Source organism: Scophthalmus maximus, chromosome 19, assembly GCF_022379125.1.
Source record: "Scophthalmus maximus strain ysfricsl-2021 chromosome 19, ASM2237912v1, whole genome shotgun sequence".
NCBI classification, from domain to species: domain Eukaryota; kingdom Metazoa; phylum Chordata; class Actinopteri; order Pleuronectiformes; family Scophthalmidae; genus Scophthalmus; species Scophthalmus maximus.
In genome coordinates this window covers 12,901,247-12,920,120 of record NC_061533.1, presented here as the reverse complement: position 1 = coordinate 12,920,120, position 18,874 = coordinate 12,901,247, and the positions used below count along the sequence as shown (strand labels likewise).

At 46.6% G+C, this 18,874-nt stretch overlaps 1 protein-coding gene across 5 annotated transcripts in view; it reads left to right on the top strand.

The window, feature by feature from the left end:
• The first annotated feature begins 210 nt into the window (after positions 1-210).
• The window catches only part of emid1 (EMI domain containing 1), a 47,495-nt gene continuing 28,831 nt past the window's right edge, over positions 211-18,874 (top strand). Inside the window, exons 1-3 of one of the 5 annotated variants that reach the window (XM_035639496.2) lie at positions 211-879; positions 6,971-7,084; positions 7,775-7,878. In XM_035639496.2, coding sequence (XP_035495389.2) covers positions 677-879; positions 6,971-7,084; positions 7,775-7,878 — 421 coding nt within the window. In that variant the 5' untranslated portion in view covers positions 211-676. The remainder of the gene's footprint in view (positions 880-6,970; positions 7,085-7,774; positions 7,879-18,874) is intronic. The other 4 variants (XM_035639494.2, XM_035639497.2, XM_035639492.2 and 1 more) reach the window with 4 other exon arrangements.

Genomic DNA, 18,874 nt, shown 5'->3' with positions numbered 1-18,874 from the left:
AGAATTGAAGAGTTATTAGTTTTTGTTATTCATCAAACAACAGTGACTCATCGCGGGCACAGCTCCAGTGATTTTATAAGAACCCCGGAGAAGCTGCATCAGCCCACAATTCATTTAAAACCAATACAAACACAACGCGGGGTGGGCCGACGCCTTCAGCATGGCCTCTGTGAGGGGGTGAAACGGGGCAGGGGAGGAAGAAAAAAGAAGAAGAAAAAAAAGCCCCAGCAGGCTGTGCTTTCAAAAGACCCGAGGAGACTATAAAAGTGGTGTCGTGCCCGCTGCTCGCCTCGATACGCGCTCAGGGAGACGGAGGGGAAGGAGGGCAGCACACTCGTCAGAACAACACACACACACACACACACACACACACACACGCGAGCTGTGCTCGAAGTGTATGTGTCAAAGTTGGAGACAAACGAGGAGCTGGGGTGAAGGGGCGGCATTTCTCTTCCGCTCACTCAGGATTCGAAGAATAAACAAAAGCGCATTTACGCACGGACACTCGCGCGTCAGGAGCCGTGAATAGGATGCGAGGCTTCTCCCGGCGACCCGCTGCTGTTTGACACGTCCCCCCCGCGGGCTGGATCCGCCGCTCGGCTTGTGGGCGTCCTTCTTCTGTCCCGGGGAAGTCGGGGGGCTCGTTTAGAAACTTCTGCGGCCGTCCGGCTGCTCGATGCCGCGGGAGATGCGAGCGCGCCGGCGGGGGAGCGTGTCCGCGCTCTGCGGGAGAACGTGGCTCTGGACGGCGCTGCTCCTCTGGCTGGCCGCGTGTGTGGACGGGACCTGGAGGACGGGACTGTACAAAACCTACTCGGTCGGGACGCAGCTGAGCCGCGACCAGACTGCAGCCTCTCACACCTCAGTCTACCAGAAAAGGTGAGGAGAGCATCCACTCCCCCCCCCCCCCACACACACACACACACTCACACTCACTGAGCTGTGTGTTCATCCTCGTGTCCTGTCCTGTGCACATGATAAACCTTTTTTATTTTGCCCCCACAGTCTATTGAACTTATTAGCCTTTAAATGCAGAGCTACTCCCATCTCCATCCATCTCGCAGCTGCTGTCGTCTTCCTGACAGTTGGTTTCCTTTTTCCTGTGCTGGCAGCACACACACTGCTCTGCTGACTCTGACACTTTTACACCGTGAGGCTCCTGGGAGCACCTCTGATCTGATCTGTCTCTGAGGTGGGTCGCGTTGCTCTTTATCCCACAAACAGCAGCAGCATCAGCATCATCATCTTCTCCTCCTCAGTTGTCGGGCTGCTCCTTCAAAGCACCTCCAGTCTCCTGCCTGCTCCTCCCTGGACCCCGGGCTGCATCTTAACTATCCCATCTTCACTAGACAGTGGATGAGGGAGCAAAAGTTTTCTTTTGTGCCTCCAATAATGTTGGTCACCGAATGACAAAGGGGGATGAGATGGTTTCATGAAAGGTCAGATTCTCTGTGTGTGGCTGATGAGGGGGTTTCTGAAAGAGAGTCATCAGACTCAACACACAGGACAAGAGCGCTAACCAGCTCTGCTTCCTGCCCGCACAGGGGCCGGTGTTTAGCTCAGAGACCAGCCGGTTCTCGGTGATGAGAGGACTTTTGCCATCATACAAATATTTATGCTGTCAGGCCGCGAGCGTGTGTGTGTGTGTGTGTGCGAATTGTGGTTGAAACTCTGTCTCTCCGATGAGGCCCTTTTCTCCCCGGGGTGTGTCCAGGTGGCCCCCGACCTCGCTCCGCTGACTCTGCTCCCCCGCCGCTCACGGCCAGAGGTTCGTGGACATGTTTACTAAACACGAGCAGATGGGGCTGCACTGCATCTGGGCTTGTGGAGATGGAGTTTACAGTGGGCTTGTTTGCTGCTGTTTGTGTGTGGCTGCAGAGAGGACGCTGCTGTCGGCGTGACTCAGCCGCCGTTCCCAGGGGCAGAGGGGTCGGCGGGTTCGAGGTGACATAAGAGGAGCTGAGAGTCTCCGTCCACCTGCTGTGTGGCCCGATCTGTGAGAGCCGTTTATGGTGTGTCAACAGAGCCGGGGGGTTGCGGGACTCAAGGGCATCAGCAACATGACATTCAATGACAAGAGACTTAACTTCACATTGGGCGTCCGGCAACTAAAAAAGCAAATAAATATTAATTTGATCAGACTGTGGGGAAGAATTGTCACAGGGAAACCTTCACTGTGAGTGTCCTCCCATACCAGCCTGTATTCACACAGCGATTACCCAAATCAAAGGGGATTAACAGCTCCCGAGTCATTTCTTGACTGGAGCGGTCGCTCTGTAGAGGAGCTGATGAAGTGTTCGTTCACCCCTGGCGTTCTTCACAACTATATGAGCTCAGTGCACCGAGGAGGTTTACGGAGGTAGCTGCCTCTTTACTTTTTTTGTCTCGCCCACTTCTTTATCCTCCCTCGGAGGACTTGTCATGGTCTGACAGGCAGTCTAAGCCCTGTGGCCTCCCTCATCCCTCATCTTAACCATGTCCACATTTTTCTTTTAAGCATGGGAATGAAGAGGGAAGAGATTCCAGTCGGCTGAGCCCCGGCTGGCTTAAAGCAGAGTGGCTTTGGATTTGACCACTCGGATAACTTCAATCAAATTGTCCATGGTTATTGGGAAGCAGGCCACAGTTGATACAGCTCCATTAGTGGAGGCTAATTTCCTGAGGGGTTCTTACAGAACCTGTGAGGAGCTGCAACAATGACTTGATACTGTACTTGTGAATGTGTTCCCTTTTTGTTCTAGACTGTCGCCTGGACAAAACGAGACATTTGAAGACGTCACATTCATGATATTCTGTTATTTTATAATATAAATGATCGATTAAATGAGAAAATAATTGACAGATAAGAAAGAACAGATAAGTTAGTTTCCGGCCTGGTTCTGCTCCCCGATCACACTCTGTACTGTCACTGCAAGTGACCCCATCCACAAAGTCTCATTCATGATCAGCGGAGCAGCTCTTCACGGCCCCCAGACACTTGAAGATGCACACACCCGTTACACAGAGTGACACACTCAAAGCCCACAGGTGTCCAGGCCTGAAAGCTCAAAACAGACAAAAGACAAATTGAGACTTGCGCCTGGTTCCTCCGAGGCTGCTGTGAAGAGTCACTTAGCCATGACCTCCAAGATCTCACCGCGGTGCTTTCATGAACCTCACCGTCCACTGCACACGGAACCTGCAGAACTCGTGTCTTATTTAGTCATTCTTCACATGCTAACTGAACATTTCTGCTGTCAGTTTATTTTTTCTCATTTTATTTTACACGTCGTGTCACGCTGCTCCCTCACTGGCTACTGTTTTTCCTAAAAGCTGCAGATTGTGACTCCAGCAAAGCCGTGTCCCTCTCTCTTTGTTCATTTCACAGTGACTGTACTCTCTCTCTCTCTTTCTTTCTCTCATTGTCTTTTGTTGTTGCACCACATTAATCTTACGCCTCCTCTATTCCCCCGTGGGACCAACACTGCTTCATAACTGTCTTTCCTTCCATTTCCCTGTTCCCATGTGAAGCTCCCTTATGTGACCCTTATGATGAAATGACCTTTGCCTCCTCTCCTCTCCTATGCTGTCCTCTCCTCTCCTCTCCTCTGCTCTGTCTGGCCGTTTGCCACATGTCCTTTGTCCTTTGTTCTCCCCAAGTGTTTTTCCAAAAGAGGGAAATCTAGAGGAATTCCTCTAGATTTCTATCCATACTTCATTTCAGCCATATCTTTGACTGTCCAGCCCTCCTCCCACAGTACGTGAATGGATGGGTGGAAGGAAAAGGGAGTTACTGAGACAGGTTTTTTTTTCACCAGTGTTTTTTACCCTCGTCAGCCCTCTTCAGTTCACACGGCCTAACTCCCAGCCTCTTCCTCCCCACACAGTCTGCTGCTGAAGACGCACTTACTCAGTAGTGTTAACATGAGTACAGTGCGAAACGAAGGCACACACAGCAACTACAATGCAGCATATAAGGCTTCCGACCAGTTCACAATCTCTCTGTCGGCATTTGCATCCATTTACTCTTCAGCAAGTTTTTCGTTTCCCTCCAATGTTTTACTGTCTTGGCGTCCGCGGCGTTGAGGAACAGATGGGCCAAAGCTGTGATTTTTCCGTCCCTTTCAAAATTGCGGATTTCTTTCTTAACTGTTGGCTGTGGATGTGTGTGACTGTGAGTGATGGTTGATGATTTATTTAGCTTGGGCCCTGCAATTCAGAGTGTGCCATGTGTGCTTAGAGACCTGATACTCACCGAGGGCCTGCTCGCTGCTTTTGCCAGTGAAACAGCACGGTGCCGGTGGGTTTCACACTTCATAACAGGAGGGCGCCTGCAGTAAGAAGAAGGTGTTGACTAGGAAACATTTTACAGAGAAGGACTCCGTGCATTGTGCACCTGTGTTGCTTTATGAATAAAGGCTGACAAAATGCAATAGACTTTTGTGTAGTAGATCTCAGCAACAATATGAGTAAAGTTAGGGGTCTTAAGTAAGATAGATTCTTAATTTTCGGGTTAATGGCGTGAGTGTCTTCAGACATGAAAGTAATACATTATCCTCTTTGCAGTGGAGAGAGTTTTGTTCTTGCTGCCTTGTAATTAATTTCTGAATCAGCTTTAGCAAATTATGTAGGTAATGCCGGTATTGGTTGTCAAGCCATGTGGGAAATCGTAAACTGCCAACTGCTTTTGTTCTTTCACTCACTGAAGCAGCAGCGGTCGGCATTTCCTCTTTGGTAATTGCATTAGTACAATGCAAAGAGAGGGGGAGACCATAAAATTCAATCCCACTTCCCTCCTCGTACCCCCCGGTGATCTTAGCTGTTCCCAGGTGAAACCTCCTGGTCCCAGCCTGGGAAACTCCGATGTTTATCCGTTGGGTCTGGAGGGTAAGTGGTGGGGAGGAGTTAAAGGTTAGATCCCGGCACGCAGCTCTACCTGACCATCAACTCCTTCAAAATCCGATGATTAGTGCAAATATTTTATGGACAAGGGAAAGCAATCATAGGATGATCATGTACTGTCGATCTGTGTTCACTTTTGTAGCTGATGCATGCATTGAGGGCGGCCTGTATTTAAGCAGCATGTGTGGCGGATTAATTCCCTGCTCACTTTTCTTGACAAATCCATGAGTAATTCAAACCGTGTCTTCCTTTTGCACAGTTCCTTTTACTCCTTAATAGTCCCTGGAATATGTTGTCTTAGGGTCTTTCCACACCAAAGACCGAACCAAGGTTCATGTTTTTTGTTACGTGTCGTGCACACTTTTTGTGTGCAATTTTGTGAGCTCACTAAAGCTTATTTTGCATGAGATCCCAAAGTCCAGTCAGCATCATCTACGTGTGCTGCATCTCCAATTACGCTTCTACTGCAGCAACTTTTGACTTATCTTCCAGTCATTTTTCTACTCCTTTTGTTTAATGGAGTAACACGCTTGCTTCAACTTCAGGTTAATGCTCTGAAAGTCTGTACCATTCAGAAGAAATGTTGCCACACTGCAAACGAACCAAACCGCACGGTTTCCGTTTGATCCCAAACCAAAACCGCCTTCCCTTGGTCGGACCACATTTTGATCCAGCTGTGGTCCAAAAGGACAAACTGAGAAAGGTGCAGATGAAACCAGGGAGGTGTGAAATCGCCCTTATAATTAATGCCTTTCACCTCTGGCACAGTAACCTTTGTCAAAATGTCCCAGTAACTGCGGTGCTGCACAGACATTACTCAAAGGTTCAGGTTCTGTGTGTGCGGCCGCCGCAACATGTGGAGATTGTTAATGTGAGGTGGTTCGGGGCTGCTCCGCATCCTCCGCCTTTGGCAGTTTTCTTTATTGTGAACCGTCTCACACACACACACACACACACACACACACATATGGTCTCATATATTGACAAACAGGCTTTGGTGGGACGCCCCCCCACTCTTGTAAACACACTGGCAGCAGAACACACAGAGTGCAGTTTTATGCTACGAGCCACAACAAGCCTCCTTTGTGGTTTTGACATTGAGCCCCCTGTACGTACGTCTATTGACTGTGTTAACACAGGCTATAGCAATTTTACTCCCCCAGTGTTTATCATACATAGTTAATCAGGGCATACTCTTCGTTGTTTAATAAAAATAATAGTCACATATGGTGGCTCAAACAGCCTCAGTGTGTTTTCCATATATTAAAGTCCTTCAGGATCGAGGGATGAGACGAAACTGGCCTCTCGTGCTAAATCAGGAACAGATATGTCCTCCTATTAGAAATCACACTGAGCTCCGGGCGAGGATTAAACTAACCAGTTAGATCACAGTCTCCTTACATGAATCACTTTTAGCGTAAAGGTTTGCTGAGGGGAAAATGTTTCATTCGGCTTCTAGAGAGGCCAAAGGAATAAATAATGTATGAATGTAGGTGAGTTCACGTGACTCGGCCTGCTCTAAGTGATCATATGTTCACTGTCAGATAATAACCTCTGACCTTTACATAAGGGCCAGTCTCCTAACAGCCTCAGTGAATTCTCATAATGTCTTGCAAGGCCTCTCTGAGAGCGAGTGGACCCATGACCCAGCGTTAACCCGTGCTCCATATGAGACCCTGTCTTCCTCTTTACCTCTTCTGAGAATGAATGCAAACGGCTGCCTATTGACAGAGGAGAGGCTGCAGTGTAAATACAGCCCACAATGCACTCCTCCAAATCTCGTGGCTGATAAAAAAAAACGTGTAAACACCATAAAGGAGTTTCAAAACAAAAGCGTGGGGAAGAAAGGAGAGAATAATCGAAACCCACAGGAAGATAACCAGAGTATTGAATGTGACTGCATGGTTCATTTACTTTTATGAGAGTGCTTTAGTGGGAGTGGTTTTGAAATATACATGTTTTTTTCCATGAATTATTTACTTGGGAAAATGGGATTGCCTTTCTGTGTCTGAGAACCTGCTGTGCTTTTTTTAAAATTTATTCTCAACTCTGACTTTCTGACTTTGGCCCACTTTATTTCTCCCCTCAGGAACTGGTGTCCTCATACGGTCACGAAGACGGTGACGTGCCAGGTGCAGAATGGGACGGTCCTGCAGCGAGTCTACCAGACGTGCCGCTGGCCACAGGGATGTACGGGTGGGAGGTGAGGAAGACAAGGGACTTCACCACTAATGCTACTGCCGTACCACTGAGATGTGAACCCTTCAAAGAAAAGAGGCCACTTCAAAAAATATTTTTTAAATGCTGTGGTACGACCTTTGCCTTTTGAATTGTTGCACCTTTTTCTTAAGTTTAACTATAGTTTAACAGTAGAAAAAAAACCAAACTATCATATAGCTGTTTTAAGACATGAACTCCGGGAAAATTGGGTCCGGGCATTTTCTGGAGTTTGCCGTTCGTATATGACAAGAGCAGAAGGAGATTGTCAGAGTCAGACGTGAGCATGCAGGAGGCGGGACACGAGGATAATTCTGAGTAATTTTGTTTGCAGTCATTAACGCACCCACTCGCTCGCTGAGGATTTCTTCAGAGATGTTCCCGCTGTGTTCTAACATGGACTCTCTCGCACATTCTCCGGACACAAATTGTGGAAAGCAACAATCGCAAACATTTGCGTCCTCACACACAGCGCCTCATTAACCAACTCAGGAAAGCACACTGGACTTCAGTGTGTGTCTGTAAGCAGCTTAAGTCTCCCCAGTTCCTGCCACATTCAAGTCACATTGTTACAACCGCATTTAATTGCAAGTGAGTCAGGAAGTCCGTTCACACCAGCCTCTGACAATGTGAGTATGTGAGTTTATATATGAGTTTGTGTCTCTTTGTTTTCCAGCTATAGGACCGTTGTCAGACCGTCCTATAAAGTGGTGTACCGCACAGTGACGTCTCTGGAGTGGAAATGCTGTCCAGGATTCAGTGGCGCTGCCTGCGAAGAAGGTAAGTCAAGAGAGGAGTAGGGTTTGTCATCCATTCACAGATAAGTGAGCGACACTTTCGGCTCTCGGAGGGGACTAAACAGAAAAGGTTAGCGCAATGATTGTTACTTTATTCAGTTTTATCGCTTTTTCACCTTCTACCTTTCTGTTTCCCCTTTTCTTTTTATCATTCTTTGTATCTTCAAACTCATTAATTTACAACCACGTGTGCCTTCCAATACAAGTAATACCACACCTAGACAGGAGGGATTTCAATTAGGGCTTACATGAGGCAGCTTCTGTCTTCAAAATGAAGTGAAGGAACAAGATCCCTTAGCCTCTTCAGCAGGAGTCGCATACCCCCACTGGCCACTTCATTAATCACTTTTAATGTGTTCATTCACAAGAGTCACTGAGAGGGTCGATTCTTTTGTGTGGTTTTGAGTTTTATAGACCGCCTGGATCCAGGATCTCCTAAAAGTGGCATGCTAGCACTGCTGTTTTCATTTTTCAACTACAGTAGCCACACACACACACGAACACCGCACACACGGACACACACACACTCACACACACTCACACACACACACACACACACACACACACTCCTCGTGTATAATGACTTCCCCTGGCACTGGCCCCTGTGTCTCGGCAGTCTGGGGAGAAGGGTGGAGCGTCTGTTTCTGCCGGGACCCAGGACTTGACTGGGTGTAACATAAATCCCTGGGCTTTATGACACAAAGGACAATAAATATTTACAGTGGTTAGTTCGGAGTCACTTTTTGCATTGCTGAAAGCAGGGGCTATTTTTCTCTTTTAATGCCCTCCCTCCCAGGTGAGCGGGGAACAACTGTCAGCCCCCCCTCGGCGGTCTGCTGTCGGCTCCAGTGTGGCCTCGACTGGAGAAATGTCTCCAATTTTCTTGCCTGTTCGCGCCCGACAAACATCAGAGCTGCGTGAATATCGAGCTTGTTTTAGACCTTCCCCACTCCCAAAGTCAAGAGGCGCATTCACAGTCTGACACACCAGACTTTACTTAACAAAAGCAGAGGAACACACAGTCAAACAGGGAGGAAATTATCCAATTAAGTTGTTGCTGGAGGAGATTCCCCTCCGGTTGTCATGGCAGTAGGGGGCTGTCGGGCCGACAGGGATGCTGGGATTAGCCACTTATCTGAGCGTCGTTCCGGTCGGCTCAGATCACAGGCGGGCGCTGAGTGGAAGTGACAGGTCCCATTCACAGGGCCTTTACTCCCCGGCACCGTGGATGCTATCCAGGGCCACCGGCGCTTTGTTCTGCTCCTGCCGTGTGAGCAGAACCTCTTGCCAGCACAGAACCTGATATCCCGCTGCCGTCTGCCTCATTCGTCGCTCTAAGGAGAAATAAAAGCTTGCCACACAGGCGAAGATGGAGACAGGGATTGTGCTTAAATCTGTTGCTGCAGTGTTGCAAAGTGAAGTTAAAGCTGCATTCACGGTTCAGTGGGTGCAAGTTTTCAAATCCAGGGTCTTAATACCTGTGTGTGTGGCTCCATCTGCAAATGTCTACACATTTCTTTGTGGATTTTCAGATGGCTGTAAGCACTTGTGTAGCATCTCTGTTATACAAAAGGACAAACAGCCATTAGGCGACTGCACTTTTCAAATTACTGTCTAGGTCAGACATTAAGAAAATCTTATTTTTGATCTCATAAATCTCTTAAATAGCTAATTCCAAATATGTATATCTTTAAAGCGTTCTTTAAGAGTTCCAGTGTTTATCATACACTTTTACTCCCACCATCCCTTTTCCTCTGCTTGTCTGTGTTTCACAGACTGTGGAAAATGTGTATGATCCATTCATTTACTTTTGCTGCTCAGCTTTTTACTTCCACTCTTCTCTCACCAGCCTCACCAGAAAGCCCCTTGGCCATGTCTGACTCTCAAGGCCGGTCTGCTTTACAGCAGATCTCAATAACATCCATTCCAGCGGTACTCTGGGGTTGGGGCTGCATTAAGGTGCAAGAGAGAGAAGGAGGTGCGTAATAAACTGAGAGCGCAGTTATACAGTATTTTAAATGGAGATGAGAGAGTTGTTTTCTCTCGTGTCCCTCCGTTCTCACCCCTCCGCCTGCCAGCTGACTGGTCAACATCTGTAAATCGACAGGTCCAGTCTGAAGATAACATGTCTCTGTTTTAAGTTTTGGATCGTGCGTTTCCAAAACCGAAGCAGCCGCGTGGGGAGTGCAGATATAAATAAGAGAACTTTATGGGAAGACCATTCTGTCATCCAGTCATGTACGAGCCTGAGAGGATTTTTGGCCTCTCACATTAAAACCGAGGACTTCAAAAGCAAAACATTACATCACACCCAGAATGAGAAACAAACAGACTTCGTATAAGTCCAAGCGGTGTAAGATAACACTGCATCAGACAGGCACCTTTCACATTTGCTCTCTTTCTGGCTGGAATTCCAGGCCAGTGGTGTAATTACTGGGTCCTAATTGTTTTCTCTGAGGTTTGGGAGATATTGTCTTACTTCTGGACATGGAAAACAATGGACTTTATCACTGATTGAGCCTGAGAAAAAAACAACTAAGTATTTGCAGATGTAGGCCTTTTAATTGCCTGCCAGAAACAGGGATTTAATGTATGCTTGGTTGGCTTTGGCATTCCAAGCAAGTAAATGCTTGTTTTCAGATGGGATATTGCAATTTATGCTACATCAAACACAAACATCGAAACTATACTAATTTAGAGGTAATTGTTTTGACATGAGAATATCAAATGTAACACTTAAATGTGAGATTATTAAATTAGGGCTGGCTCTCAGGGAATCTATCCCACACAGGCTGCATCAGCATCTACACACAGTGCAGCAGTGAAATGTGATTGCAAACTCAGGAGTCGCATAGATCTGTAAAAATTCATTGGCATTTTGGACTTTCGCCCTCCATCTGCTAATTTTGACGGCGTCTTGAAGGTGTGAAGATGACACTAGGAGACAGTTGACACCTCGCCGCTGATTTTATTTGGGGAGCAAAGCACTTAAAAGAAATATGGCTGGAGCTTATCACAGGAGGGGGGCCGCCGTGCTGCAAAACATATGGGGGAACGTAGACTTGAATTAGCACGGCTGTCAAAACTCTGCCGCGGGGGTCCCCATCAAGCCATATCTCGCAGCCAAGCGGAGGCTGTGGTTTTTTGGGCTGCAATTACGGTATGGCTGGAAGGCAGATGCGCGCTGTCTGTAATAAGCCGCAGAAATGTAATCTGTGTTTTCACAGCTCAGCGCAGCTTATCACAGGCCTACACGCTAAACCCCGCGCTTTAAACATCAGTCGACTGCAGCTTGCCATTAGCGAAGGAAGAGTGGGAGTGCATGGACGTCGATATATGTGTGTGTCTGCCTGCCAGGATGAATGTGTGGGTGGGAGAGCGAGGTGTTGAGGATTTGTACAGTGAGGGATGCAGCTGTTCAGTGTGATTAGCTGCTTTAATGGCAGCAGGCTTTAGCTGTGAGTGGAGGGACCCCAGCCCGAGGTCAGAGAGGATGGAGCTGAACAGGAGCAGGTGACCTCCACTCCCACTCCTCTTAGACCACACGGTGCAGCTCTATCAAAGTATTTGCATTAGCAGGTGTTTGAATACGCTGTAGTCTCTCTTGCTCAGGTTCATTCAGAAACCCCCCCCCATCCAGATTTGATATAGCCGCAATCACAACCACATCCAGAGGATTTATGCATTCGCAAGACAAAATGTGCAAAGACACAGAAATCGCAGACACACAGGGAGGCGGGCTGCAGCCGGTGTGCAGAAAAGGATATTCATGCACAAATGCTCAGCCCAAATTGGAAGCAGCTGAAGTTTAGTCAAACTGGTCTGAGGGCCCCAGATGAGATTAGACATGGGAGCGTCAGCCCTTTTAGCCCACACTGCTCCTCTCAGGGGAGTCGTCATAATAGTCATTAATTAACAAACAACTCCGCTGAAAATACAAACCGGCCAACCTAAAATTAACTAAACCAAACAGTGGAGGGATTTTTTTTCTTCTCTTCTCTTCTCCTGTCTGCTTCTCCTTCATACTGTCACCCTCTTCTTATGTAAGTGTGTGCTGGTATGTGCATCAGAATTATGAAAAATACCCAAATTATACTTCACAGAGGGGTTTCAGTATTTAGATTGGAATATATACTAATAATTATGATAATGTTATTATGGCATTATTTTTCGAAACGTTCCATGCAAACCACATACAGCGCTCTCACACACACACACGCACACACACACACACACACACACACACACACACACACACACACACACACACACACACTGTACAGCACCAACCTTGCAGGCTGTGGAATAAAAATGATGGAGTCATGTGAATTATAATAATAACTCCAGACGCCTTGATGATTCATATTCGTCAGCAGAAGGCCAAAAGAGACAGACACAGTAATGTTAGGATATAATTTTCTAGCACAACCAGGTTCACTAAGACTTATAGGAGATGTGATTGAAAATTGTATTTATCATAAGGTCTATCTTTTTTGTGTTATAGTGAGTCTCGTACATAAAGAACCACATTTGGTTTAATGCTTTACGCTCCATTTCCCGACCTGTATCTTCTAGTGTTCAGTCTGTTCTTAAATCTAAAATAAATGGACGTGAACTCCAAGAAAGAACAGAAAGAACAGATGCATAGTTCTTTTGCTGAAGTCCTTTTTCTTTTAAGTTTCATGCATGCTTAGCCTTGAATCTGAGTTAAGTTTTATGTTTCTGGCTCCTGGACTGGAAATGCCTCTTCTGCTTACTGATTTATTTATTATTTCCCAAAACTTCCCCGGGGAGCACATTGAAAACTATTTTTCCTGCTGTCAGACAGAAATTAAATGTGCCGAGTCAGCGGTGCAAAACAACTTTTAGGTATGAAAAAACGCAACACACTCTGATCTACTCAGTGACTGATGTCATTAGAGATGCATCGACCGGCCTGCTCCCTGCCCTTCAATGTATCACCACCTCTCAGTTCGCAGGTATAGAGTGGCATGATGTGCGTACCGTGCACTGTGACACTGCGCTACTGTCTCTAGGTAGGATCGGAGAAGGTAATGAAGCATATTTGGTGTTGTGACGTCAGCGCTGAGACAATGGCAGCATTGATGGAGTGGGGACGCTCTGGGTCCTGTTGGGTCCATACCGCTGTGATGAGTTCAATGGGCCCAATTACTGCCTGCCGACCACTGGGAAGCCTGGTAATCTCTTTCACAACCCAGACCCGATGCAAGTCTCCATCTCTCAACTAATTTGTCAGAATTCCAGCCAGCTATAGACTTTTAATCAGCCTTTTTGTCTTATTCTTAATTTAGCTTCAAAAAGCTGTTTTTCATTACATTTTTGTTGAACAAGGCTCGCGTGTTTCCATTGTGGTTCTCTAACCTACAACAAGAAACACAACAAAAACACAAAGCTGTATCACCACTTGCCCTGGCAGGGTGGCACAGCCTACATTGTTCTGGGTCTCTTCATAATATAAACCAGGCCACAGTCTACTTCTACAAAAATTCACTCTCTAATTTTCTTGCCCCAGAAATGTGAGTTCCTGTAAAATCCTCCTTAGCGCTGACTCGTCTTCAGTTATATCCACATTCCGAACCACAAAAACATGTAAATACAATGAAAACTGTTGCTTGTAGGTTAGATGCTCTTCTCCCACACTGTGTCATTCTGTGGTTTCTGTACACTCCCAGTAGTCCTGATGATCCAGCTGCTCATTTGTCTCCGTTATGAGTTCATAAACATATACAACACCACATAAAAGAAGCTCGAGTGTTGTGGCTCCGTGGGTGGGGATTTCATGAAGCCAAGCTTCAACCCTCCTCCACTAAACCACAAACAGACCACCACATCACAGAGATCTTGCTGTGGTGTGTTGTGGTGACATCATTTAAGGCCTCACATATCACAGACCTCCCAAACAAACCCCCCGTCCGGTTCAGTCTCCATTTCCCAGCCATTAAACGCTGCACTTTTGGATCAGGTGTAGAATTTAAAAGTCATCGCCCCTGTCTGACTTTTGAGCTTTACTGTAAGCTGGTCTTTGCATATATTTCCATTTGCTCATGTAGATGATACAGTGCTCGGCGGGGATGAGGGGAGTGGTGCTGATGGTTGTGATTAGTTCTGGACTGAAGACGAGAGTGGAGAGGAGGTTTGGATGAACAGCACCAGCAGTCGGTCTAATTAGAGTCATGCCTGGTTGGCTTCGAGAGCTCAAACCTGACAGAGGAGCAGGCATTCCCCTCAAGGAGCCAATCACCTTGACCAAAGAGGAATGACCTCACTTGACTGGCGAGAAGAAAGTAGAGGATAAGAGAACTTGCCTCTAGAGATGAAATTATATGTAAAGCTAGAGCCTTTACACAGTGAGCCGTATTGCACTTAACTTTCTGTCAGACATGCACTGACCTCCGGACATTTTCCTGAACTTTTCTGGAGGGGCTGTATGTGAGAACGCAAATGTCCGAAAAAATGATGCACTGGACATCTTCCAGAACTTTTTTAGTGAGCCAATGTGAGAATACAGCAGGAAAATCTTTACAGATTTACAGCGAGCGAGTCAGCGCTCTACCCAGGTGCCAGCCCTCACCTGAATGTTCCAGACAAATTTACTGCTGTTGTGAACAGTTCTGACTCAGACAATCTCCGCCTGCGTATGTGAAGGGAAATCTCTGGACCCCGTTTTCTGGACATTTTCTGTTATCATGCCTGAAAACAGTTTTACATTTAGAGATGAGAAAACTGCGGGGAGAAAATCTACTATAGACATGTGTTTGTAAATGTTCTCTTTAGGTTTTTAGGTGTTTGGCTGGACAGTGTTTACTTAGGGTTAGGGTTAGGGTTAGGGGTAGGAGACTAAAAAATGTCTCCCTAGTTATAATCATTCAGGGCAAACTTGTGCTTGCTTATATCCTGACTGTGGGGAAACCAGAATTGAGTTTGCATACTACATCCATTAGTTATCCCTAAGCAGATGGCAATGAGCTCTAGTCAAATGCAGGCTACATAAAGCTATGGATCCTAGCATGTAAGCATATAGGTTACAGGTTAACAATACTAATCGAAGGTTGTGAAATACGGACACAGGTTTCTAAAAAGTAGAAAAAACAACTCCTTTACCACATGCGTACATACATTAACGTACACTTTGTGTTTCACACGAAGTGTATGTATTTCATGTATGCAGAAGGCTGTTTACTTTGCACTGGATCGAGTAAGATGTGTTTAATGTATGATGTGCATCATTTATGAAAGCGCTCATGTCTTTGCTGCCCTGTATTGTCTGGCGTGATGTCTCGTGGGCTGTTCTTAATAATCCAGTGAATATCCAGGCGTGTACATCCTGCAGCGCTCCACTGACTTCAACATGGCAAGGCACGTTCTCGTACCGTGCTCTTGTTCGCCCGGAGACGCACATCTTACTGAGATCATGTCAGGGGCACAGAGTTGTGCAGGAAGTGCAGCATGCTTCAGTGGTCCAGGTTCAGTCTGGTTGTGGCAGCGCTGGTGTGGCTGGTGAGGCGGTGTCGGGGGCTCGGAGCCAGAGAGGCCCAGCGAGGTGAGCTCATTAACAACAGGACGTACCCCTGAACCTCTAAACCCAGGCCTGCATTCCGTCCGCTCTAGTGCCCCCTGGGACTCATCCAGGGGGGGGGGGGGGGGGGCTTTAACAGCCCCAGTGTTGTGGTTGGACCCTCGCCACGGCCAGAGCTGGGCCGTGCATGATGCTTCCCCCACCTCAATCAGGACCATAAATACAATTCAGAGAGAGTGTCTGTGTGTTCCTGTTTCCTCAGGTGTTTATGGCCCTCTCACTCATTCATGCCGAGCTCACAGCCAGGGCCTGGCAGCAAACAAACATGCGCACCCGCACACATGTTGGAGGCACCGAAAACACCTGCTTTCACGAGCGCAGGCACATATATCAAGGTTGTATGTACAGACGGACAGTTAAGCGTAAATTTTAGCACCGCAGACCACTCAAAGGCGCTCAGAGTCTCTCGCTGTTTCCACACGTACATACTGTATATCAGTTGCATGTGTACCTTATGACAGACAGGCCGACAGGGCAGTAAATCACTACTACCGTGCCAGACTCAGAGCTCTATCTGCTCTGTCTGCTGCCGTCATTGACTTGCGGGTTGAGGGGCAGAGGATGATGTCATGGACCTTTTATTTCTGTTGGCTGCCCTCCATGTTGCCTTCTTAGAGGGCTGCGTCTCACCTTATGGGGACCGCATGTGCTCCCATGAGGCAATGTCTGGTCGGCTTTTGCAGAGACACTAGGGCTGAGAGCCAGATAAGACGATCAACAAGTCACCGAAAACTTTCACTTCAGAGGCTCCACCGCTGTCTGTGTTACTGTGGATTTATGTACATTTGTATGTAATCCGGTCATATTGTGTTTTAACTGTATTCCCCAATGTAATTGTTCCATCCCATTAGCTGTACAGCTTATCCTCTGAGGGCTGTGGAGGCGCTGCTACACCCAGACAGATCGCCATTCGGTCACAGGGCCAGTGTAATTGTGTTTAGATTATTTTTTGCTTTGCTTTACTGGAAAAGAGGATCATCACTTGGAATTTCATCAAGTTGCTTCATTGTCCCCTTAACCATAAGCAGTAATCACTTCTAACCACTTTTCTTATTAAAAAAAAACATTCACGCGTAAGGATCTTTTCTGTTTTTCTCTGTCTCGTGGTGACAAATCAGTACGTTTTGGTCTGTTGATTGGAAAAAAACAACTGCTATATTAAGATGTCTGTGAACAGAACTGAAATGAAGAAACTTCTTGAATGAGAGTTCCTCAAGAATTTACAACCAATTCCTGTTGCTCCTGATTCCTGATTCGATACCCTTTGCATGGCTATTTTTAGATATTAGCTTTAGTTTTAGGAAATTGTAAAATACACTGTACCAGGCAGGTATGTGTTCTACAAACTACAGTTCATACTACCACTATTACAAACCACTGCAAAATGCATCCGCCAAATGACATATGCTTCTCATTTTACACATTACAGGACTAAAGAAAACAAGGAGGAAAAGTATAGGTTTTGTAGACTTTCTCATGAATGAAAGTATTTATCCGGCTGAGATTAGGTAAATAGCGATACTGATATGTCTGAAACCACAGTCGTACTGAGTATCAAAGTATCTGAACCACTGGCTGCACGCAAATTGGCCTCTCTGAGCCTTTTCAGAGTGGTTCCCCTCTTAGGACATCCCCCATCATTACATCCTATTTACAAAGACCAAAAGGATTATTCTCAGTCGATACGTTTTATATGAACTCTCCACTCTGCCTGTGTAAACCTAGCTACTCGAGTAAACAGAGCCCTATTGAGGCCGAGATACTAAATCTTCCACCAGATGGATTCTCGACCCCGAGACAAAGTGGAGAATTAGAGAGTTTGTCCTGAAGGTCCGAGCTCGGCTCTCGCCCCCTTTCATCCCTCCGGCCTCGCGCAGAGGCAGGGATATTCTATGTGGTCCTCTCGTAGATGGAGAAAGAGATGAGTGTGTAAAACGAGAATGGCGGAAAGAGTGAAACTGTGGCACGGCTCCAGTGGGACATGTTTCCCCAAGTGCTGCCCGTAGGAAAGACAAGAATGAAAAGATTTCATTTTTTTCTTCCCCTTTTGTTGTCACAAGCTCACGGTAGCGAATAAATGAGTTGGTACTGTTGTTTTACGTAGAAAGTATATTACAAGGGAAAAGAAGAGAGGGAGAAATGGAGGGGTTTTCTTAACTGGAAAGGTCTGTTCGTGTTACTGTTAAAAGGACAAAGTACAGACTGAAGTAATAATCACGACGAGCATCATTCATACTTTCTCTGCGAGCCATAACCGCATGGTTCCCTTTGAAATAATTTAACTTTTCACAATGTAACTGAATTGTAGAAATGAAATTAGATTTGAGCTCCTACGTCTTTGTTTGCTCTGTCTGACGCTCTCGCACACGGCTACCCCCTGGGTGTGGGTGGGTAGCCACAGGGACGCCAACGGGGTGAAAGGGCAGAGAATTGAGGGGTGCAGGGTTTGTTCTTTTCTGCAGAATAATGGCAAGTATTGTTCCTTAAGTGGCAGCACTGTATCAAGACTATCATAGGAAATGTCTTGACACACTAACTCGGCGTCAGTCTTAAGTTTCAGAGACACTTCAGAGCTGCATGTTGTGAGCTGGTCATGTTAAGGCAGTACAATGTGTCCCTGTTAGCGCATGAGTATCAGTAAATCAAAAGAGGATAATTGAGTGCAATTTGCGTTACGCTCTTTTTTTCTTTAGTTTTGCAGTGATCCCTTGTTATCTCTTCATCTGCACTATTAGACATGGATGTCTGCCAGAGACGCCGATTCTCCAGCTCTCATTATGAGTGAAGTCTCAACGAATGCTTTCACTGTGGGTGTGTAATTGTGATGTGTGGGGCCCCCACACACTCCCTGATCCGCACAGGGACAGGAGAGGGCACGCTGGGAGATGAATTACAAACACTGCTCAGGATCATTCCTCCATCAGAGCAGATCCCTCGCCAGGCTCGAATTCCTTTCCCCCGGCTGCACCTGACGGTGCAGAAACCTTAGCCCGAGCTACGGCCAGTTCACGTTTTGTTCCAGAAGTGCAGCTGAGTTTGCTGGAACTTTTCTGGAGGTTCTCAGTCAAGGCCAGTCAGTCAGTTTGTGTCAACGGCAAGCAGCCGGCCTCCTCTCTGGAAGGGCCTGACGAATCGATCTGAGAGGCTGTGCATCAGACGGGTGGAGCACGGACGGCATCTGACTCCACTCGCTGAAGTAGAATGTTTGGGTTTTTTGAGATAAAACTTTTATTTACATTTTTTTTTTTCAAACATAGAGCAGTACACAGGATATAACACATGCATGGAATATCAGTGCACTGACAGAAAATAAAGGAGGGTGCATTTTGTGAAATCTACTCAAAATGTACACGAGAATGACATAATACGGTACAGCTCACTA